A 22527-nucleotide genomic window follows, 5' to 3' on the forward strand; every position below is an offset into this window, starting at 1 on the left:
ACAGCCCCAACCTCTATGAGTTTTTTTTCTTCTAATTTGCCTTATAGTTATAATTTGGTCATGAAGCTTTTGGATCTCAAAATTGTCGAGTGCTCATGCAGTTGATATGCAACTAGTATTTGTCTGTAGCTCAGGAAAGAAAGCTTTACCGGCGTGCTCCGCCATTTTCTTTCGCATCTTTAAATCTGTGTATATAAAAAAGTCATATAGAACTGGTGCATTAAACACCCTAAAGCCCGCCGCACACGCGAGAACTATTTGCTGAGGAAAAAGGTCATTCGTGGTCGTTTGCTCAGTACGTAGCTCACCGTGTGTGATCAATTGTTTGCTACGTTTCTTGCCTCGTGAGGCCGTGAGGCAAATATCTATCCCTGTTTGATTTTTTTGGCCTCGCGAGGCAAACAACTCACCGTATGCGGGCAATCTGAGCTACGTGCTGAGCCCCCCCCCAAAAAAAAATAACTAGCCAATGAAACCACATACTCATGTTCACGTGATTTAAAGATGGCGGCCATCTTGAAAAAAAAAACGGTCTGTCGTTTTGAAAAATGGGACGGGCGGCCATTTTTGAAGGAAAAAAAGGCCTCCTCCCCCTTTTTTATTTTTCAAAAAGACATGACGCTAAACATTTTTTTTTTATTTGGCCTAAAATATTGTCGCTGACAACGTCGCTGACACTTTCGTTTGGGGCCTCCATTTTTGAAATTGACCGCACACGGTTTAATAGGTACTGGTACGTGCTGAGCAAACGGCCTCGATACATAGTTGGTCAGCAGATAGCTCTCGCGTGCGGCGGGCTTAAACATGCACTGGCTGTCTTGCTAATAAACGATGCTTCGTTATAAACGGCAGGATACGGGACAGAAAATGTAGCGTTTATATACATGCAATTAAGAAAGGAAAAGATTCTTTAACAAAAACTCCATATTTGCCCGAATAACAATCAAACTTATTAGCATTAACTATAATATGCAATTGAACAAAAAATCAGTCGAAATCACTATATCTCGTCCAACTTTTTGACTGGAAAATCTACAGTGAACGGAAATCTAGTTTTGAAAGCTAAAAAACGACCGATGTCTTTTTATCATTTAGCCAATCAATCTCCAGTCTGTTCATAGGAAACAACCATCTAGCATAAGAATATAAACACGCGTAAATCTACAAAATGTACAAAAATTATAAACCTCCACGAAATTGGTAAAGTTCATTCCCATCGATGAAGTAAATTCATCTGTCATCAATTTTTTTTTTACAGATCTCTTTAACAATAATAGCTTTCCACTCTCAAAGCTTCCTGCACATATGGTTGCAGACCAGTAAATAAACTGCCATAGACCCCAGTGATAAATACGCCCACCTCCGAAATCCAGGAAAAATAGGGCCCACTCACAGCTCTCCGTGGCGTTTGAGGCACACATCAAATTAAAGCATATTTTATTGTCTTTGATTTTCCGTTTAATTTTTAGGGGGTTTACCGATGGCTTTTGGTAGAAAATTCCATCCAAAGATGATCACCCCTAAAAGTAGGCCTGAAGTGCATCGCCATTTTGAAAAATGATGCCTGCGCTCCTGATCATTACAGCAATAACAGAGCAATTTCTGGGCCCATTTCACCTAAATTTCACAGAAACACGAGCTCGCAGTCCTATTCACAGCTTTCACGCTTTTTTGTTTTAAAACAAACCCTCAAGTTCATGGCCCACAAAACGCTCTAATAGCCAACAAATTCTGAGGGCATACAAATCGTAATGTGGCCGGCGTAGGCAATTCCGGGCCTATTTAATGGCCTGCAACCATATTGATGAAATGTGCCATGGGCCTTATTCACGAGTCGGCCATATTGATTTAAAAGTCAGGTAAAATCTTAAACTTGCATAGAGAAATGAAAGCAATTAATGTATAATAAATTCCAGTCCGCTTCAATGAATAATTTAAAATTTGTAATTAAACATTCCCTAATGTTTAAAACCATATTAAAGAAAAATGACAGTAAAATAAGGCTGCATTGCGCCTGCATAAATAGTCTGGCGCCATCCCATTCAACAGTGAACAATAATGAAATACATTCAGGGAACTCGTCAAAAATGGCAAACTCGTGAATAAGGCCCATAAAAGACAAACCTCTCTTGCTACAATAAGGCTATAAATCGCAATGAACAAAATGTCTGTACCTTTCCATTCCTCGTACTTTCATCTACTCATAATCGTTCTCCCAATTGCTTACGATCCGTACAAGTCTACAGTCAAAACACTATTTCGGTTTTCGTATCGACAATTGGGCCTCAATCCTAACATGGGCAGGTTTTCCCCTCATCAGGAGGGCGCTGTTTAATATTCCGATCAGCCACGCTCCTCATCCGGGTCGGTCGTGTCCAGCTTGGTGTACCCGCTACCGGACCTCGTACTCTTCTGTCCGTCCTGCGTGTCAGGCGGCTCCATCAAGATGCGGTTATCCTCCCGTCCCCCTGCCGCCGGCTTGTTGTAGTTCACGTCCGCTGCTGGTTGCAGGGGCTTAGTCGGCGCGGTGTCCATCTCCAGCATGGCCGCCCCTGGGACAGTACCGGCGGTGCTTCGCCGCGCCTTGCTGGCATCGCTGCCGGAGGAGCTACTGTTCCTCTTGCTGGAACTGAGCGAGCTCATCCGAGTGCTTCCCATGCCGGACTTCCAGCTCATGTCCAGCCGATCAAATCGCTTGTTTAGTAAGCGCCGAACCTGTAGCAAGAAATGTCGTGCTTTCAAGTTCAACTAACACGAAACTTTGTTCTTCCTTAAAGGGGTACTAGGTCCTGAAATTCCTGAAAAATTTATGTTTTTGGATTGTTTACTTAGCCTATCTCAAACATCTGGTTGAAAGGAAACCAAGTAATGTCTTACCGTTCCCGAGAAAGGACGAAAAAAAACCCTGCTTGTTTACATCAGACATGACGGAGTACGAATACGTTTTTCGTGTCGTTCTCAGCGTACGATACACACGTTGTGTGTCTCGGGAACAGCGGTGACCAATCACCAATGCAAAAAAAAAAAGGTTTCTTCAACGTCCGCAAAAGGCGAACACTTTACGAATGAAATCACAACTAGCATCCAAACAGCTCGAATTTATGAGGTCGCAAAGGTGGGCCCTTCGCACGCATAATACAGGAATAACACAAAAATGCCCAGTTTTGAAAGGATAGTTGTGTGGATGTTTATATCCTACTTTTAAATGCTTTTTCCGATTAACATCATCTTGTTCAAAGTGCTTTTTGTAGCCTAATTGGGTTGTTCCAGGACCTAGTGTCCCTTTAAATCATAATTTTATTTTGATCATGATATTAAACCTCAATCAACCCAAATGATTTAACACTCTTCCACAGGGAATACTATAATGTTACTCAGAGGGAACTCCATACGCTTTCTTACATCTATCTGGATGTTGAAAACTTTCTAAAATATCTCCAATGGCAATACGGGGTGAGTAAAAAAACGAAACCAAAATGAAGTTCTGCATAAAGCACTTTTAAAATCTAGGATATGAAAGCCCAATTCATAAGCTTTCTTTTAGTACAAGAATCATTCAAATCACTCATGTACTTTTTAAACACAACCACCGTTTTAAAGTTCTGTCCACGGATCACAAAAAGGTGTGCGTTGTTTCAGCAAAACGAAAACAAAACGAAAAGTGCAACTGTTGTCGGTACCATTTGTCATAAATTGCATAATTTCGTACACATTATCACTATATGGCTGGATCGCTAATGAATTTCTGTACTGATTAGTCGTTATTTGAGCGAGAGGTGCGCAGTAGTTTTTGAGGGAGACAAAAAAGTATTGGAAGGGGACTTTCTTTTATTTGGTTGAGTGTATATCTGCTGGCACATTTTTTTTGGGACACCCTGTAGGGTAGATACAACAGTCCTGTTTGAGATATCAGTCCTATTTGAGCGAGGTTTAAGTCAGGAAATCGGTGGGTACTTTTCCCGGGCACTTGTGGCTTTAAGTGCGGTGTGCCGTAAACTTTGGCTGTCGTACCTGCTCACGTACCTCGCCATTACGGAAGACATAGAGCGTAGTGACAGCCAGTCCTTGCATGGACGAGATGATCCTCGCCAGGTACGTCACGATGTACACCATCAGGCAGGGATTCTCGATTAAGGCAGCCACAATGGGCAAGGCGTAGTAGGAGCCCAGCAGAACCAACAGGACCAGGGTGGACTTGGCTGTTCGTCTGTGGGTCAAATTTCGACACAAAAGTCGCACATCTTTTAGAAAGCGCACTCAAAAGACACTCGAGCTGGGATCGCGCCCAGGTTTTTCCCTCGGCTGCAACATCAATCTACCGACAACCCAGACAAAATTATTGAGAATTCTGAATTGTCTAGAGCCGCATGAAACTAACCTGTGTCTCTTTCGCTCGTCTCTACGGTCACAGGCTCTGAGTTTCCTGTTAATATTTCGAATCACGATGACCAAAACTACTCCATTGATCTGTGCAGAAAGGACAAATGTAACTAAAGATTTACGTTTGTTGAGTTACAAACGCAAGGTGATCGGGCAGACAACTATTCCAATGGACATCGAGTTCTAAAGAGGATAGCCATTGAGTTCTAGAGAGGAAAAACATTGTGAGTTCTCAAGTGGATAATCATTGAGTTCTCAAGTGGATAACCATCGGGTTCTCAAGAAGATAACCATTGAGTTATGAAGAGGATAACTATTGAGTTCTCAAGAGGATAATCATTGAGTTCTTAAGAGAATAACCACTGAGTTCTCAAGAGGATAACCGTCACATTCTTGAGAGGATAACTATTGAGTTCTCAAGAGGATAAGTTTTGAGTTCTCAAGAGGATAACCCTCGAGTTCTCAAGTGGATAACCAATGAGTTCTCAAGAAGATATCCATTGAGTTCTAAATAGAATAACCATCGAGTTCTCAAGAGGATAACTATTGAGTTCTCAAGAGGACCGTGCCATTGAGTTCTAAAGAAGATAACCATTGAGTTCTCAAGAGGACAACTATTGCGTTCTAAAGAGGATAACCATCGAGTTCTCTAGTGGATAACTATTGAGTTTTCAAGAGGATAACCATTGAGTTCTCAAGAGGATAACCATTGAGTTCTCAAGAGGATAACCATTGAGTTCTCAAGAGGATAACTATTGAGTTCTCAAGAAGATAACCATTGAGTTCTCAAGAGGATAAGCATGAGTTCTCAAGAAGATAACATTGAGTTTTCAGACAAGAGAATAATTATTGAATTCTCAAGAGGATAACTATTTGAGTTCTCAAGAGGATAACCATTGAGTTCTCAAAAGGATAACTATATATCGAGTTCTCAAAAGAATAACTATTGAGTTTTCAAGAGGATAACGATTGATTCCTCAAGAGTATAACTATTGAGTTCTCAAGTGGATAACCATAGAGTTCTCAAGAGGATAACTATCGAGTTCTCAAGATAATAACCATTGAGTTCTCAAGAGGATAACCATTGAGTTCTCAAGCGGATAATCATTGAGTTCTCAAGAGGATAACGATTGATTCCTCAAGAGGATAACCATTGAGTGCTCAGACAAGAGAAAAACTATTGAATTCTCAAGAGTATAACTATTGAGTTCTCAAGAGGATAACCATAGAGTTCTCAAGAGGATAACTATCGAGTTCTCAAGATAATAACCATTGAGTTCTCAAGAGGATAACCATTGAGTTCTCAAGCGGATAATCATTGAGTTCTCAAGAGGATAACGATTGATTCCTCAAGAGGATAACCATTGAGTGCTCAGACAAGAGAAAAACTATTGAATTCTCAAGAGTATAACTATTGAGTTCTCAAGAGGATAACCATAGAGTTCTCAAGAGGATAACTATCGAGTTCTCAAGATAATAATTATTGAGTTCTCAAGAGGATAACCATTGAGTTCTCAAGCGGATACCTTTTGAGTTCTCAAGAGGATAACCATCGAGTTCTCAAGAGAATAACTATCGAGTTCTCAAGAGGATAACCATTGAGTTCTCAAGCGGATAACCATTGAGTTCTCAAGAGGATAACTATTGAGTTCTCAAGCGAATAACTAAAAGTTTTGAACGGGCCGATCAGGAAGTATCCGACCATTGTTGGTCATTAGGCCAATACGGTACCTACCAGCAATATGACCAAAACGGGAACAACCAGACAGACAATGTTTGGCCAAGCGGTTCCCTCGACCTTAAGCTCCAGAACCCTAAGGTTTGAACAAAAGGGGGAAAAACAGTATAAAAAAATAGACATTCCGGCCCAATGTGGCTCCATTTTTTTGCTTAGTATGACATCATCAAAACTGCACAACAGAAAAATATCATGACAATTGTACAGCAGAAGCCAAAAATGTGACGTAGTTTCATTTGGGTTGCATGTTAAAAGTAATACATTTATTTGAGCATGAGACGAAGCAAAAGCTGGGTTTGTATTTCCCGGTCACTATGACCCGGGAGTTGTTAGAGTGTATAATGTCACCGTCACACATTTGATCAGACATATCGAATTGTAACAAAGGTAGTTTTGTAATGTTAAGTTTGATGAGGCCAACCTGCAGTCGCCAGTTAAGGTAAGCCTCTTCAAAACAATCCAGATGATAACCAATACAGCCGGTGCACCTGAAATTAAAAAAAATATATAAAATATCTCCAATTTATTCAAACTTGAAACGAAGAAAACTATTTGCCTATGAATCAGAAAGTCATCTACACTTTTGACCAGCAGTTTCAACAAGTTTCAATGAAAGGCCTTTTACAACGTGTACTGTAGTGCGATGCTGTAACCTTGCATGAAAAACTAACTGCAAGTTAAACGGGCGCGATCCCCCTGGCATGCTGGCAGTATTTATACAGTCTGTTTAGTAAGCACACTTTTTAGTTGACCTAACGAAAATCCACAATGACCTCATTTGACCCTAGAGGACCTTTGACCTCAAATGTCTCAAGTCATCTGAAGTCCCCCTACCCATGGAGGAAGGGCATCCTACCCAAAGATTATTGTCACCAAGTTTGGTTGAGAGTGAAGTCTGACTTTTCATATGACAGCACTAAACAGTTAACCTAACCAAAATGGAACACACATACGGACAGAAGGAATACACTATCGCAAGATCCACCTTTCTTGGCTAAAGCCAGGGGATAAAAAGGGTAAGGATTCTCAATGTCTGGTCCCCAAACGCTTTCAACTGTTCACTCCTCTGTGCAACTGTGTACAGCAATATCCCTTTTCGTCTATCCTAAACTTAGCGCCTTGATGAAAAGGATGCGAGAAATACCATTCCTTACCCCAGCCGAGTAGACACCACTTGATGAACTGTCTGCCTTTCTGCTCTTTGAAAAAGCTGATGACCACGATGCCGAAAAGAATGAGACCTTCCACCAGCATCCAGAAGAAGTTGGCCAAGACCGCGTACGCCGCTAGCACGTGCAGCACGTTTCGCGCGTGCTGTAGGGCAAAACATAAATCAAAACTGTGCTTTGAGGCATTTTTAGAGGTCGCTGTTAGTTGATATGGTCGAAAGACCCTTGGAGTGCGCATGACATGTAGGCTGGCACCTTTTATTTGTGGGTATCTGACTGTTTGACACGCAATTATATTTGTTGTGTTTTTATCATGAAGATAAAAGATGTTGGCCACCAACTTTCCAACCAAAAAGTTTATGTTTTACGCCAAACTGTTGATCAACTGAGGGCTAGAGTCAGACTTCTGTTTTCTCTCATCCCGGTACACTCTCAGAAAGTTATATAAAAATAATTAAGTACAAATTAAGTACAAGAAGAAGAAAAGTACCTGGAAAAAACGTAAATTTGAAAACACATATTAAATAAGTAGAGCAGTCAGTTTACCTAAATTGTGAAAACGTACTGCAATTAGGTAAAACGTACTAAAACAAGGTAAAAACGTAGGCAAACACGCCGCGCAGCACAGCAAAGCATACTTTATGCCGTGACCGATGGGGTTATGCCGGAGCTATTTCCTGTCCTTGAATGTAACATTTTCGAAAGCTCTTGTGATTGTCATTCTCTTCCCAATCCCCCAAAATACCTGGCCACTTTGCACGATATTTATAACAAGATATTCGTATTTATGTAGTGTATAACCCACAGCTCGGCTACTGCGCGTATGCATGCAGGCCTACATAACTGCATATACATGTAGTAACACTGCACGTAGGAATTATGTACATGTATGTAAATATTCACGCGTGCATACTAGCCATGGCCGAGCTGTGGGTTTTGTAATATCCTGTTGCATCTTGGCGTGCAAAGTGTCCCAGAAGTTTTGGAGATTCGGGACGATATGACAATCACAAGAACTTGAGGGAAATGTATCTTCAAAGACCGAAAATAGCTGTGGGCGTGCGGCATACCCCATCGCTGTCACAGTGCTGCACAGGTCGGGAAAGGAAACAATGTTACAATGTTAACAATGTAATGAAGCATTGTTTCACAGGAAAGTTGTGTAAAGTTTACTTAATTGACTTTATACCTAATAAATGTATACATATAATTATATAGACATCAAGTAAACTTTTACTGTCAAGAAAACTTTTACCAAACACGTTTTAGGTAACTTTTTACATAATTGCAAGCGAGTTCGTATACGCCTAGTACCTATAAAACGTGGGTTTTTTTCTGAGACTGTAGACGTTTAATGGTTTCATGAATACATTACCATATTGGTGACGTAACACATCGGCAGGATGCTGTAGTCTATCAAGAACACCACGTGATATATCGTGAAGGAGGCAATCAAGTTCCAGTGCACGTGATACGGACTGCCCTTCAATCCACGTCTACAAATAGAGAACAGGACGGGAACAGAAATTCCAAATTACTTTTCCTTTTTTTTTTTTTTTTTTAATGTGTCTTGTTTGTTACTTTCCCTTGTCATCTCTTGACAATCTTTTTGTTAACAACAAAAACTCATTTTTGCCATCCCGAATTCTTAGCAGGGGGTGGGGGTGGGGTGGGGGGGGGGGGGGGGGCGAGGGCTGATGAGGTCATACGCCTCGCGGGTTGGGGTGGGGGCACCCGTCCAAGTTCGACTCTGTGAAAAGTTACCACGGAAACGCGGAATCAAGTATGCATGGTGACTTACATTAGGCCTAAGTTTCCCTGCTATTAGGCGTAATTTCTTTCTTAATAATGGTAACAATTCCTTGTTAAAAAAAACCATCGTCTCACACTCAAGAATTTTAATAAAGAGTGTAATTTTAACATCTCGATGGGCCGTTTCGGAAGGGCCATTTTGGTATGGCATCAAGTTGAACGGATACATTGAAATTGAACGCATGCGACATCGACACTTACCTTGTCATAATGTAGATGACGTTGGCAACGATGCAAGCAATAAGGGAGACAGAAAACCCGACGTATAAGATGACGTTCAACACCTGTGTAAATGCACCAGGTGGCAAGGGGAAAACATTATAGGTATATTGCTGACGGTCCGAACACGCACACCGAAACATCGAGTGTACAGTGCATGCTAGTGGTTTTCAGAACAACGTGAGGTATCCACAAATAGCGTATACCCTGTTATGTGAGATCGTTTACATAAAAACAAGGCTTACGGCTACACCCCAGTAAATAGGTCAAAAATCCGTCCGCCGATATCATGAATAAAAGTTATACAATCAAATTATTCTATTGTTTTCGGGGTGGTCTTCTTTGGGTGAGTTTTTCTCCAGGAAGTCATCGATCAACCCACCAAAATTTGAAAAAATATGAAAGGATTTTAGGATTTTGGTCATCCCCATCCCCCCACTCGCCGGCAAAGATTTACGCCACTGGGTACGTGCATTGCGGAACCTACTGCCAAGTGGGCTTAACAATGGCGAAAAAAAACCGGCAATCCTGCAAGTCCTCTCCTCAAAATCATTCTGCAAGCAGCATAATAGGAAATACTTAAATTCTCTATAGTTGCTGTATACGACTCTACAGGGTGGTTCAAAATAAAGGAAATCCAATTTTGACAGCAATTTCACCTATGTTTAAACATTATTTTGAATTTTGATTAGTACCTATTTAAGTACTGGCCTTGAAGCATAAGTGACGAAAAAATCGTTGCAATTGCATATGTTGTCTCTGAGCTGTGGTAGTTTGAACATTTCATGTGCGAAACCTGTTTGTCCACGGAGGTATACTCTCAACACAAAATGCACCAATGCATGATTGAGCATTACCATCATATTAATAAAGACCGCGCTAATTTACATAACAGACCGATGATTTGGATTCGAACCTGGACCACAGAGGTGGAAGGCGAAGAAAGTGCTACTGCACAAGGGCGGATCCAGAAGACAATTTTTTTGGGGGCCAAACATTTTTTGGGTCCCCCCAAAAAGTGGGTCAAAAAATTACGGCGTGGGGTTCGGGGCCCGCGTAAGGGCTCCGAAAATTTTTGGGATTCTAGATGCTCTGTGGTGCGATCTGAGGCAATTTCTGACCACTTTTACCAATGTTTTTTTAAAGAAAAGATGGTGGTGTACTCATTGCCTGCCTTTATTGCGACGTCACATAAAAACAAAAAAAATGGTTTCGTTTTGGGGAGGGCCATGGCCCCCTTTGGCCCCCCCCTGGATCCGCCCTTGCCACTGCACCACCCTCACCCTTCCCTCGGTAATAAACGACAACCATATCGAAATGACTAGAAAGCTAAATGCCAGTTTGAAAACAAATCGCGCACCAGTTCATTATTTTGTTTTGCAGCGGGCGCAAAGAAAAAGAAGAAAAAGAAGAAAAAAAAACCAATAACAGAAAATAACGAAACATCGTACTCATACCTGTTGTGCCGCGTCTTCCTCTCCTGTAATATCTGCATAATGTCCATCAATGCACGTCCAAATTACTGTGATTTATTAAACAGTAAAAAACCCGAAATACCATGAAATTAATTTGAAAAAAAAAACCCCTAAACAACATTTGACTATATTTTTCCATTAATACACAAAATCCCGATTTGGAGGTAGACCGTGAATTAGGGTAGTCTATGTAATAGACCACGGCGAATGCCGGTGGCCAACATTTTGGACCGAGGCTGATGGCCTAGTAGGGAAACTTGCTAGAATTTCACTCAATCAACGCGATGTCAGTGCCGGCCGAAAGACGCGCGACGCGAAACAATTGATTAGACAGAATAAGGACGAGCTTGGTAAGGCTAATTGCTCGTAGTGACTGAGAATAGTCAACTGCTCGGTACATAAGAATGATTTTAGAAAAGAGTTACGTATTCGTGTGTAAAGCGCGATGCTGATGCATCTTTCGTGCAACTATGAAATACAAAGTAACTCTCCCACTGCGGAAATAAGGATTATATTTTAAACGCAAAGAGAAAAGCACCCAATGAAACAGCCTAATTGTTAAGCTGTCTGACAGCGGACCCAGGGTTAGGGGTTCGAACCCGCTTGGTGTCATTTTTTGGTTTTCGATGCCCGCGGTTCTGTCATTTAAGAGTATTAATTTTCCGTCAGCAGTTAGCTCGGTCGGTCGTTAAGCTGACTCACAAGTTGGGACTGTCTGCGAAGTCCAGGTTGGCATCTGCGTATAGGTACGGGGTTCTTTTGCTGACTCGGCAGCAAGGCTTAGGGTGCCACCTCGTTTCCTCCCTTTATGGTGCCTGACTTTCGAGTTACATGGATGGACAGGGAAGGAGGTGTGGTGGGCCGGGTACCGAGTCCAGGAAGAGTTCTATATGGAAGTTGGTAAGGGGCTCATTGAGTTAGGGTCATAAGTCCGACTCCTGAAGACTTGGCCATCGCCACATAACTTTTTGTTTTATTTTCTTTCTTTTCTATCGGAGGACAATTGCAAGAATGATTAATTTGTTATATTGAGAGTTTGTACTGTAATCGTTCGAAATTAATTTGTAAAATTGATCGAAAATACCAAATTCCGGAAAACAGGTTTAGAGGCATTTTGGGGTTAGGTTTATCCGTGGCAAAATGAAGAGAAACACTAAAGGGGATCATAGAAAAAAATTGGGTTGAAAGAGTTTGCACAGTTCGAAAAAAATGAGTGTTTTCACTGGTTTTCTTAACTACACGAAACCAAGGGAATGTCCACACTTGGTATGTAACGTAAACATACATGCGGGTATGTATGTATGTATGTGGTATTTTGGTTAAAGTTTCGTATAAATTGGTCTAATTTCCAAAGTCGAAGTCCAATTGGAACCATTGTATGAATGCATACCGGACACGAAGCAAAAATATTTCACCAGCATCGGTAAAATTGTTACTTATTTCGAGTTATTTAAGCCTACGACACTTCTTTTTCAACAGGGCAGATTCTGGCATGCTAAAGCCTGACATGTTATGTGATAAATTAACGGCCCCATTTTAAGCTTTAATGTGCGCATGTTTCTATACTGTCTTAAGGAACATAAACACTGTCAAAAGAAATTTCATTTTGGCGCACTATTGTAATTCTCTCTTTGACCCTCTGCCACAGAGAGATGCAGGAATAGTTCCTCCAATGGTTAGTGACAGACGACATGAAAATTAAAAATCACGTGACTCACGTAGCGGTTTACAGACGCCGCATTCGTCGCTCGTGTCATTGGTGCATTCGGATTGGCTCCCATTCGAAGTGATGTGGCCGCAATTCGAGTCTGCCGAAGAACGAAAAAAATCAGTCAATGCAATGTAAGGCTATACAGCAACATTTGGTTACAAAAAAAAACAACCTGAAGTAGACGTCGATATAACTACACTCACCGGTCGCGAAGACCTCTTCGGAGGGTGAAACGGTGGATGACACATTCGTGACGTCATCTCTTGGTATCTCACTAGCAGCCAATGTAAGCCCGATCAGCGGGATCACGATGTAGGCCAGTAACGTCTGGAATAAAAAAAGGAATAAATGTGTAGTTTGCCGGTTTTAAACAGAACCTTCGGACCATCGAACCTTCGGACTATCGGACTGCAACCATTTTATTTTCGGACTAATGAAACTCCGGGTATGGGAAATTCGTGTGTTCAGGCCTCAGACTATCGAACTTTCGGATCAATAAACCTTCGGACTATCGAGAGGAACCCTCAGTAGCATTCATTCCGGCTAGCAAGAACTCCACCGGGTAAACAGACTTTCATCTTGACAATACACATTCCATATTTTGACTTCTTTTTCTATATCTTTTGACATTAACTATCATTTGACATTAACATTGTTTGCTGTCATTTTTCTCTTACTAGAGTTTCGTGGCCCTGCACTTGAGGGTTTGTGCGGCGGAGAAGAATCCCAGCTCTAAACTGGTCTTTGAACTTATGTTTTTGAGAAATTAGGGATTAAATTGGGCCCCAAAGGCGCTCTATTTTGCACTGGAGTGCAGGGGTCATTATATTTTTCAAAATGGCGCTGAGCTTCAGGACTGCTTCTAGGGGTGTTCATCACTGGAGGGCGATATCACCAAAACTAATTTGTTCACTCAATGACTCTTTTAAAATGAAAAAAAAAAAAAAAAGAAAAAAAAAGTGAAAGAGCATAAATCAAGCTTCAACTTAAAGGGCCCATGCAATGTAATGTTTCATTCTCGTTTTGCCGTTTTCAAGGGTGTTCCGGTGCCGTTTTGTTTTTATGCTGATGCGAATTTCCATATTCATGAGCAAAAGTGCGATGTCATTTCAGGCAGAAATCTCAATGTTACTGCTAATTCAGCACCAGAAGTTGCCAGAAGTTGGATATTTTGCTGTTCTAAATGTTCTTTTCTTTGGTGATTCGTTGTTGTGTCAGTACATGGCAGGAAGCCAATGAGCAAAGTCTTCTCACGAATGTTTTCAATGAATGCATTTTGGGGTTCACAATATTTGAACAGAAAACTCCTGAACCGAAGAGCGTCATCCTGAAATGACATCATAGCAACAGCGCCCTCAGTTGTCCGGAAAAGCTTGGAAAATTTCAAAAGTTTAAAGAACATGCACTTTTCAATCAAATTAACCAAAAAGGAATTGCACATAGTTTTCATACATTTAATAGGTTTAGAAAGTTGCTCCTATAAGCAAAATTCATCTCATTGACCTTTTAAGTTGGAGATTCTTCATTGGTACCCTTGTGAATTTATTGACTGGTGCCCTACCAGTCCAAGCCAGCGCTCCATCCACAACTCCGAGTCTACCTGACTTAAAACTAACACAAACACTTCAGAAGATGACAATGTTTTCATTTCCAAGTGGGGACAAATTTCAACAAGTTAGTCAGAATTCAAGAGGGCTGAAAAACAAATAGCTGGCAACTTTCATATTTATCCAAACCTTTTTCGAAACCTGCAATTGAACGATTTGAACGGTTGTGTTTATCGTTTACAAAATGGTTTGCTATACGGGGTCTTTGAGCGGACACTCTCCGTCCCCTAAAACATTACAATATAATCAACCATTTATTATCATAATGAGATTGTAATTTAGAAAAATCTCATCAGAGAGATCTGTGGGATCCTTGCTTATCATTACATCATTAAAATGTGCGCCGTCACTTGGAAACTGAACAAAAAACAACACGTTGAGAAATATAAATTGGGTTCAAATTCGCTTTCCCGGATGTAGTCGTGCACTTTTAGTCAAAAATGTTTTTCCTCAAAATGCATCCAACGTTTGTGTGCACTTTCCACCTTGCTGGAGGTGACTACTAACTATCGGTGATATTTACACAAAATCAAGGGAAACTGTTGGGGGAAAAGTGCAAAAATCCCATTCCCCCCTTTTGTGTATATTTATCGAGGTGGATTCTTCCGCCATACATCTGTGTTATACACCTTTTTTTCTCCCACGGCGTAATTTTGGCTAACTCATCATATTGTGCACAATTCAGTTGCTTCCTTGTTCCGGGTATAAATATTGTCGCCAAAACTAATTGTTACCAACGATTGTCGTTTTCCGGGATATGTGTCGATTCACTGAGTCTGTTGAAATGAACACAAAGCTGCACAAGGGTCATGACATTGTTAAAAAGGGCAATTTTTATAACGAATAGTGCACATACTGTCTGGAAATTCTTCGTGTAAGTGCTATAGAGGACGAATCATAAGGCATTATTTTTCTACCGAAAAATTTAACAACTGCCCCCCATTTCCAAAAGTGTAAAAAAAAAAACTATTAATAACGACGATGGTATATAATTGCGATAAAAATGTTTTCTAACTGGGCTTGATCATAAAAATGAGACCTGCATGTGCACAACAATACTGCTTGGGCGGAAGTAAGTTGAAAAATGCATCATGAAATCCATAGACAACCATTTACATGTAGCCTTTAGCAGTATAAAAGTACCTTGGCGCAGTGTTTCCCCTGGCTAATGAAATGAGCGAGGTGGTAAAAATTCAAGTTGATGATTGAAACAAAATTGACGCAGTTTGCAAACTCAAAAGGATGCTGCCCTTACAAAAATGCGAGTTGATTCCATTTACACATCCAAATTGTGAGTTCTTGATACATAGAGGTCAAGGAAAACGCTCATAAATTACACAAAATGAAAATTTTTCAATTAGTATTTCTTTTATTGCAAATCTTCACAGCGAGGTGGTGATATTGGCAAAAATTGCTGGAGGTGACTACTAACTATCGGTGATATTTACACAAAATCAAGGGAAACTGTTGGGGGAAAAGTGCAAAAATCCCTTTCCCCCCTTTTGTGTATATTTATCGAGGTGGATTCTTCTGCCATACATCTGTGTTATACACCTTTTTTTTTCTCCCACGGCGTAATTTTGGCTAAGTCATCATATTGTGCATAATTCAGTTGCTTCCTTGTTCCGTGTATAAATATTGTCGCCAAAACTAATTGTTATCAACGATTGTCGTTTTCCGGGACTGCCTAATACGTCGATTCACTGACTGTATTGAAATCAACACAAAGCTGCACAAGGGTCATGACATTGTTAAAAAGGGCAATTTTTATGACGAATATTTCACATACTGTCTGGAAAATCCTCGTGTAAGTGCTATTGAGGACGAAACATAAGGCATTATTTTTTCTTCCAAAAAATTTAACAACTGCCCCCATTCCCAAAGTGTAAAAAAATGATCATAAAAATGAGACCTTCGTGTGCACAACAATAGTACTGCTTGGGCGGAAATAAGTTGAAAAATGCATCATGAAATCCATAGGCAGCCATTTACATGTAGCCTTTATCAGTATAGAAGTACCTTGGCGCAGTGTTTCCCCTGGCTAATGAAATGAGCGAGGTGGTAAAAATTCAAGTTGATGATTGAAACAAAATTGACGCGGTTTGCGAACTCAAAAGGATGCTGCCCGTACAAAAATGCGAGTTGATTCCATTTACACATCCAAATTGTGAGTTCTTGATACATAGAAGTCAAGGAAAACGCTCATAAATTACACAAAATGAAAATTTTTCAATTAGTATTTCCTTTATTGCAAATCTTCACAGCGAGGTGGTGATATTGGCAAAAATTGCTGGAGGTGACTACTAACTATCGGTGATATTTACACAAAATCAAGGGAAACTGTTGGGGGAAAAGTGCAAAAATCCCTTTCCCCCCCCCCCTTTTGTGTATATTTATCGAGGTGGATTCTTCTGCCATACATCTGTGTTATACACCTTTGTTTCTCCCACGGCGTAATTTTGGCTAAGTCATCATATTGTGCATAATTCAGTTGCTTCCTTGTTCCGTGTATAAATATTGTCGCCAAAACTAATTGTTATCAACGATTGTCGTTTTCCGGGACTGCCTAATACGTCGATTCACTGACTCTATTGAAATCAACACAAAGCTGCACAAGGGTCATGACATTGTTAAAAAAGGGCAATTTTTATGACGAATATTTCACATACTGTCTGGAAAATCCTTGTGTAAGTGCTATTGAGGACGAAACATAAGGCATTATTTTTTTCTACCAAAAAATTTAACAACTGCCCCCATTCCCAAAAGTGTAAAAAAATGATCATAAAAATGAGACCTTCGTGTGCACAACAATAGTACTGCTTGGGCGGAAATAAGTTGAAAAATGCATCATGAAATCCATAGGCAGCCATTTACATGTAGCCTTTATCAGTATAGAAGTACCTTGGCGCAGTGTTTCCCCTGGCTAATGAAATGAGCGAGGTGGTAAAAATTCAAGTTGATGATTGAAACAAAATTGACGCGGTTTGCGAACTCAAAAGGATGCTGCCCTTACAAAAATGCGAGTTGATTCCATTTACACATCCAAATTGTGAGTTTTTGATACATAGAGGTCAAGGAAAACGCTCATAAATTACACAAAATGAAAATTTTTCAATTAGTATTTCCTTTATTGCAAATCTTCACAGCGAGGTGGTGATATTGGCAAAAATTGAGCGAGGTGGTCACTGAAAGTAGCGAGGTAGGCCACCTCACGTTTAAATGGGCATGGGAAACACTGCCTTGGCGTTTTGAAACAGTTAAAAACAGTTTCAAAACAGTTTGAAATCGCCGCCTGTTTTATGAGAGTGTTACGCCGTACAGGTGCAGACAAGACTTCACATGAAGCACCTAGTATCCCCTCCGGTGCTAGCAGGACGGTCTACATTCATAATGAACACCGCAGCGTGGCGGCATGCAAGGGCCAGGCCCACTTTTGTCCCGGCGTTTCCCTGCTTTCACCTCCCGCGGGCATAGCGGGGGAACTAAACGGCCCTGTTCTCAACCGATAATGTCGGTCCCCCCCCCCAAAAAAAACCAATTGCGGAAAGAGGAAGGTAACGTAACGACACACTACACTCCGTGCGTGGCGCTCGGCCCGCGAATTCTCTTGCCGAGTCACGAATGATCAAAATGATTTGTGAATCTGTACAAGTGAAAGATAACGAGAATCGATGCCGGCAAAAAAACAAACAGCAATCGTGACAGGCCGGTAGATATTCACCAATAGTAAAAAATGATGCTCGGAGTTGAAACCAGAAAGCAAAGCTGCGATTTTCATGTAAAAGAAGTAGTTTAAGCCTCTTCGGACTATTCCCAAGTTTAAACACAATTCTTATTAATTAAATCTGATGGGAGACACGATTAAACTTAAAGGACCTTCGTGTTAATTTGTGAGGTTCTTGGTGGCTTAAACAAAAATCCATCTAGAGTTTCAAGCAGAGAGTTGTAGTCAAGCTCGGCATGCACAAGTCACTCACAAGCCAATCGTCTAGTTGAAAGTCAAGTGATGACAACTTTTGTCAGCTAATTCAGCCCTTGTTATACCTGTGGCCTGAGCCGTGGTTTTGTGACGGACCGGACTTCAATTCTGTCTTTGGTTCTTTTCACGTGAGAACCGAGTCAAGGGTGGGACTCCATTTTGACAGCCTTGACGAAATGATTAATATTACACATTTAAAGTATTACCTTTCTCCATGCAAACTAATGACTTGATATTACTGCAGAGTGTCTCCAAAACATGCATTAAAACATGCAATAAAAAGAGTTAAAGCATTCAGCGTGGGCGTCGCAAGAATTTTTTTCGGGGGGGGGGGGGGTTGGCAAAGCACATTTTGTTGCCAAAATTTCTTAACTTTTTAACATATTCTCAATTCATCATTTTCCGAGCGTGCAGGAGAACATTTGCCCTACCCCCCATCCAATTAACAGCAATATGGCTTTGCACCTCTTTTTCCCTTTTCCCCCCTTCCCCCAAGCGCCCCCTTGCCCCCCCCCCCTGCGACGCCCATGGCATTCAGTACGTCTCTGCTATACAGACTGGGATGCACTGCAAGAGTTCAAAGCCATTTCCTACTATACACGGTGATTGAAAAAAAACCCCAAAACGAAAGCCAATTCGCAGTACCAATTTTGAATGTAGTTTTGCCTGAAGCACTTTCAAAATCTAGGATATGAAATCCCGGTCATTGAGCTTTCTTTTAGTACAAGAATCATTCAAATCAATCATGTACTTTTCAAGTTACGGAATTTTGAACACAAACACCGTTTTAAAGTTCTGTCCACGGATCACAAAAAAAGAAAACAAATCACATAGGGATGCATGTGAATTGTTTTCGTTTTGCTGAAAGAACACTTACCTTTTTTGTGATCCGTGGACAGAACTTTAAAATGGTGTTTGTGTTCTAAATTCCGTAACTTGAAAAGTGCAGGAGTGATTTGAATGAATGTTGTACTAAAAGAAAGCTCATTGATGATTGGGCTTTCATAACCTAGATTTGAAAGTGTTACAGGCAAAACTTCATTCAAAATTTGGTCCTGCCATTTGGGTTTCGTGTTTTTTTTTTACTCACCCTGTATAGGCAACCGCTGTTGCCGTTTTGTCTTTTCTGTGAGTTAGAGTACATATATACAGGGCGAGTAAAAAAAACCCCGAAACCCAAATATTGGGACCATTGTTTTAGTGAAGTTCTGCATGTAGCACTTTCAAAATCTAGGACATGGAAACCCAATTCATAACCTTTCTTTTAGTACAAAAATCATTCAACTCACTCGTGTACTTTTCAAGTTACGGAGTTTTTAAACACAACCACAGTTTTAAAGGTCTGTCCACGGATCACACATAAAGGTGTGTGTTCTTTCAGCAAAACGAAAACAATTAATTCACACACATCCCTATATGATTTATTTTCGTTTTCCTGAAAGAACACTGAACTTGATTTGTGATCTACGCGTGGTTGTGTTTAAAATTTCGTAATTTGAAAAGCACAGGAGTGATTTGAATGATTCTTGTACTAAAAGAAAGCTTATGAATTGGGCTTTCATATCCTAGATTTTGAAAGTGCTACATACAGAACTTCACTAAAACAATGGTCCCAACGTTTGGGTTTCGTTTTTTTTTTACTCACCCTGTACATTGCTTTAACGGATCTGCTTCGACTGTTCACACTGACTACGGAAAGCAGTATTACATTTACGTTTGGAACAGTTACCACCCCAACCTCCAGCTACACTCTAAACAGTCCTGGGTCAGATTGACCCGGAATCTGAATCCAAATTGGCTCAGTCCTTTTCCGGGTCAAAAATAACTCTTTCCTAGGTCAAAATGATAAAAAAAATGTCGTTTTTGACTCCCAAAAGGGATCATTTTTGACCCGGAAAAGGACTGAGCGAATTTGGATTCGGATTCTCGGTCAATCTCGCCCTGGAGTTTTTAGAGTGTATTCCTCTTTTGAGGAAACGAAAATAAATTCAAGATCAAGTCAGTCGTATACTTAAGTGCTGCACTGCCAAGGGCGGATCCAGAACACAATTTTTGGGGGTTGCCAAAACAATTTTGGTACCCCCAAAAGTGGGTCCAAAAATTACGGCGTGGGGTTCGGGGCCCGCTTAAGGGCCCCGAAAATTGTTTGGATTCTAGATACTCTGTGGTGCGATCTGAGGCAATTTTTTTTACGACTTTGACCAATGTTTTTTTAGGATATGATGGAAAAGATGCCTGTACGCAGTGCCTGCCTTTATTGCGACGTCACTTAAAAAAAAAATTGGGTTGGTTTTCTTTTGGAGAGGGAGCATGGCCCCCATTGCCCCTCCCCTGGATCCACCCTAGTGCATTGCCATTCACGGAGCTAATGATTTCAAAGTTGGAGCGAATATGGCTCAGATTTGCGGCCATCAATGATGCAATGCGATGGCGAGCGAATTGTAGCTATAGCGGCACGGGTTAGGAAAGTACAGTACACCTGTATACGCGCTAACCTGACCCCCTTAAAGAATAAAATGGGTACAACCATAGCTGCGTCACAATACACAATAAGGGGCCTACTATGCAGTACAAGTTATAGGGCCTATTGACTGCATAACGACAAAATCTTACTGAATTGTCATGTAAACTCGGCGATAATTCTGCAAAAAAAGATGAGCAAACCCTGAAAAACATGACCAGACAAAAGAATTTGGATAGGCTACGATGTACTTACCATTATGAAATTTTGGATCTTGAACAAGTTGAAATCTTTCGTATTTTCCGAAGGCCCCGATGCAAACAGATCACAAACCGTCTGAAGTTGAGGGACTACACGGACAGCCTCCCCGTTCCAATTTGCGACGCGTGCATGTAAAATTGTGGTCTTTCTTCGGCAATGTTCGAGCGGTTAATCAGCCGAGGCGGTGACAACCTCTATCGAGGGTCGGCCCGTGCTCCTCTATGCGCGCCGGTCTTCCCGACTGTACATTGTATATGATCACCGGTGATACGTCTCTATAATTCACGGCGATTAACTCTGCCCAGCGAATCAATCGTTCCGTGCGTGTCCGGGGAAAAATTATCCTCCCTCTAAAATCCCGCAACGGCTCGATGAAGGAGATGTCGATCAAGTCTGTGGTACAAGTGAACTCGACGCAATAGGCACTGAAGCAACCGGTCTCCCACCTAACCAAACCACAAATATTTTATTTGTACGGTACGGGAGCAATCTATAGTTTTGAAAGCCATTTCCAACTAGGTGAAGTTCCCCGTTTTTCCCCTTCTTTTGAATGAGGAAATGCTGATAACAATACTAAAAAAAATGGCCTACCCAAGCGGTTTCTGACAATAATGTTTGCCGCAGTGAGGCATGTTTTGTTGACGCAACTTTCAATAGTCTAGCATGCCTGGCTGAGCACTGACTATGCAACGTCAACCGTTGCATAGTCAGTAAAGGTATTAAATGAAATGTCACGGTGTGTACAATTTTTAAGGAAGTCCGAGTTGTACATTGGCTCCCAGCTCGAAAATTCTAGATCGCAAATTTTCTTCCGGAATGTGTAATTTTAACCTTGTTGATCGCGAAATGTTTACCCATCCCGCCACGCATCTCGGGGGCTTTCGGCGCCGCCAGCCTCACAGGGTCTACGTTTGGAACTTTTTTACGTAGCCGTTGCCATTGTCCTATGGTGTTGCGTGGGTAATGTCTTTTGTTGTACAATATAAACAATGGCTTGAAGCAAAGCCTACAAAATTGAGATCAGTTTTCCTTGTAGGTAATACAACACGAGCCTAGGTATGCTGAGGGAAAGGGGATGCATGCGTACGCTGCAAGCGGACTGCGATGTAGGCTTAATATTGCATGTATATACAATATTTGATTCTGACAAATTGATGTGGGAGTGTTGGAGACATACGAGTAAGGCCTTTAGTGTGCCGAAAACCCCTACTTTTCCCTGACGATTCCCCACGGCGCTGTGCGTGCTTTCATTACTGGCAAGATAATAAATCGTCACAAAGCCTTAGTACTACAAATTCACCGGTGCAGAAAGTGGAAACTGACCATCAATACCCTACACTTGGATTTTCCGCATACACTTCCAGACAATCTATCGACAAACTGTCATCATCAAACATATTTTTTTTGACGGAAACGTATACGTCGTAAAGCATCGTAGGAAACTTAATACTACCAAGCAGCCATATCATCATTGCGACTATGCATTCCGCTGGTCGTGCGCACGCGGAAATGCTGATCACGGGTCACCGATAGAATAAGATCTATCCAATGAGAGCTCATAATAGGGTAAGGCAGAAGTAAAAGGACCAATAGCATTCGGCGGTGTTTGCTTTCCAACCAATGCTGTGACAAGCAGGATTAGGTACCTGGACAGCTCATTTTTAGGTTTGCTCATGAAATCCTTCATTTTTTTAATGAGCTCAATATCGAACCAA

The 22527-nt window shown here is 41.1% G+C and overlaps 1 protein-coding gene across 2 annotated transcripts; it reads right to left on the reverse strand.

The window, feature by feature from the left end:
• Positions 1 to 2062: 2062 nt before the first annotated feature.
• LOC119740191 (secretin receptor-like) lies at positions 2063 to 21060 on the reverse strand. Of its 2 annotated transcripts, none has more exons than XM_038215412.1 (12): positions 20807 to 21060; positions 12708 to 12831; positions 12512 to 12601; positions 10776 to 10840; positions 9301 to 9383; positions 8663 to 8783; positions 7273 to 7432; positions 6540 to 6606; positions 6116 to 6194; positions 4379 to 4467; positions 4024 to 4207; positions 2063 to 2715 (listed from the first exon to the last, which is right to left on the reverse strand). In XM_038215412.1, exons 1-12 carry the CDS (start codon positions 20807 to 20809, stop codon positions 2344 to 2346), a joined length of 1437 nt encoding a protein of 478 aa, XP_038071340.1. In that variant the 5' UTR covers positions 20810 to 21060; the 3' UTR covers positions 2063 to 2343. The 2 variants fall into 2 exon arrangements, with proteins under 2 accessions (XP_038071340.1, XP_038071339.1); XM_038215411.1 differs by having other exon boundaries at positions 4012 to 4207.
• Positions 21061 to 22527: the final 1467 nt, after the last annotated feature.

This window comes from Patiria miniata, unplaced genomic scaffold, assembly GCF_015706575.1.
Source record: "Patiria miniata isolate m_02_andy unplaced genomic scaffold, ASM1570657v1 HiC_scaffold_4, whole genome shotgun sequence".
Taxonomy (NCBI): Eukaryota; Metazoa; Echinodermata; class Asteroidea; order Valvatida; family Asterinidae; genus Patiria; species Patiria miniata.

What these genes read in the sequence shown, in the direction of transcription:
- LOC119740191 (XM_038215411.1), bottom strand. An exon ending in GTCATCTACATTATGACAAG is followed by an intron (nt 8,784 to 9,300) that starts GTAAGTGTCGAT and finishes CTCTATTTGTAG; the next exon opens with ACGTGGATTGAAGGGCAGTC. An exon ending in CCGTTTTGGTCATATTGCTG is followed by an intron (nt 4,468 to 6,115) that starts GTAGGTACCGTA and finishes CTTTCTGCACAG; the next exon opens with ATCAATGGAGTAGTTTTGGT.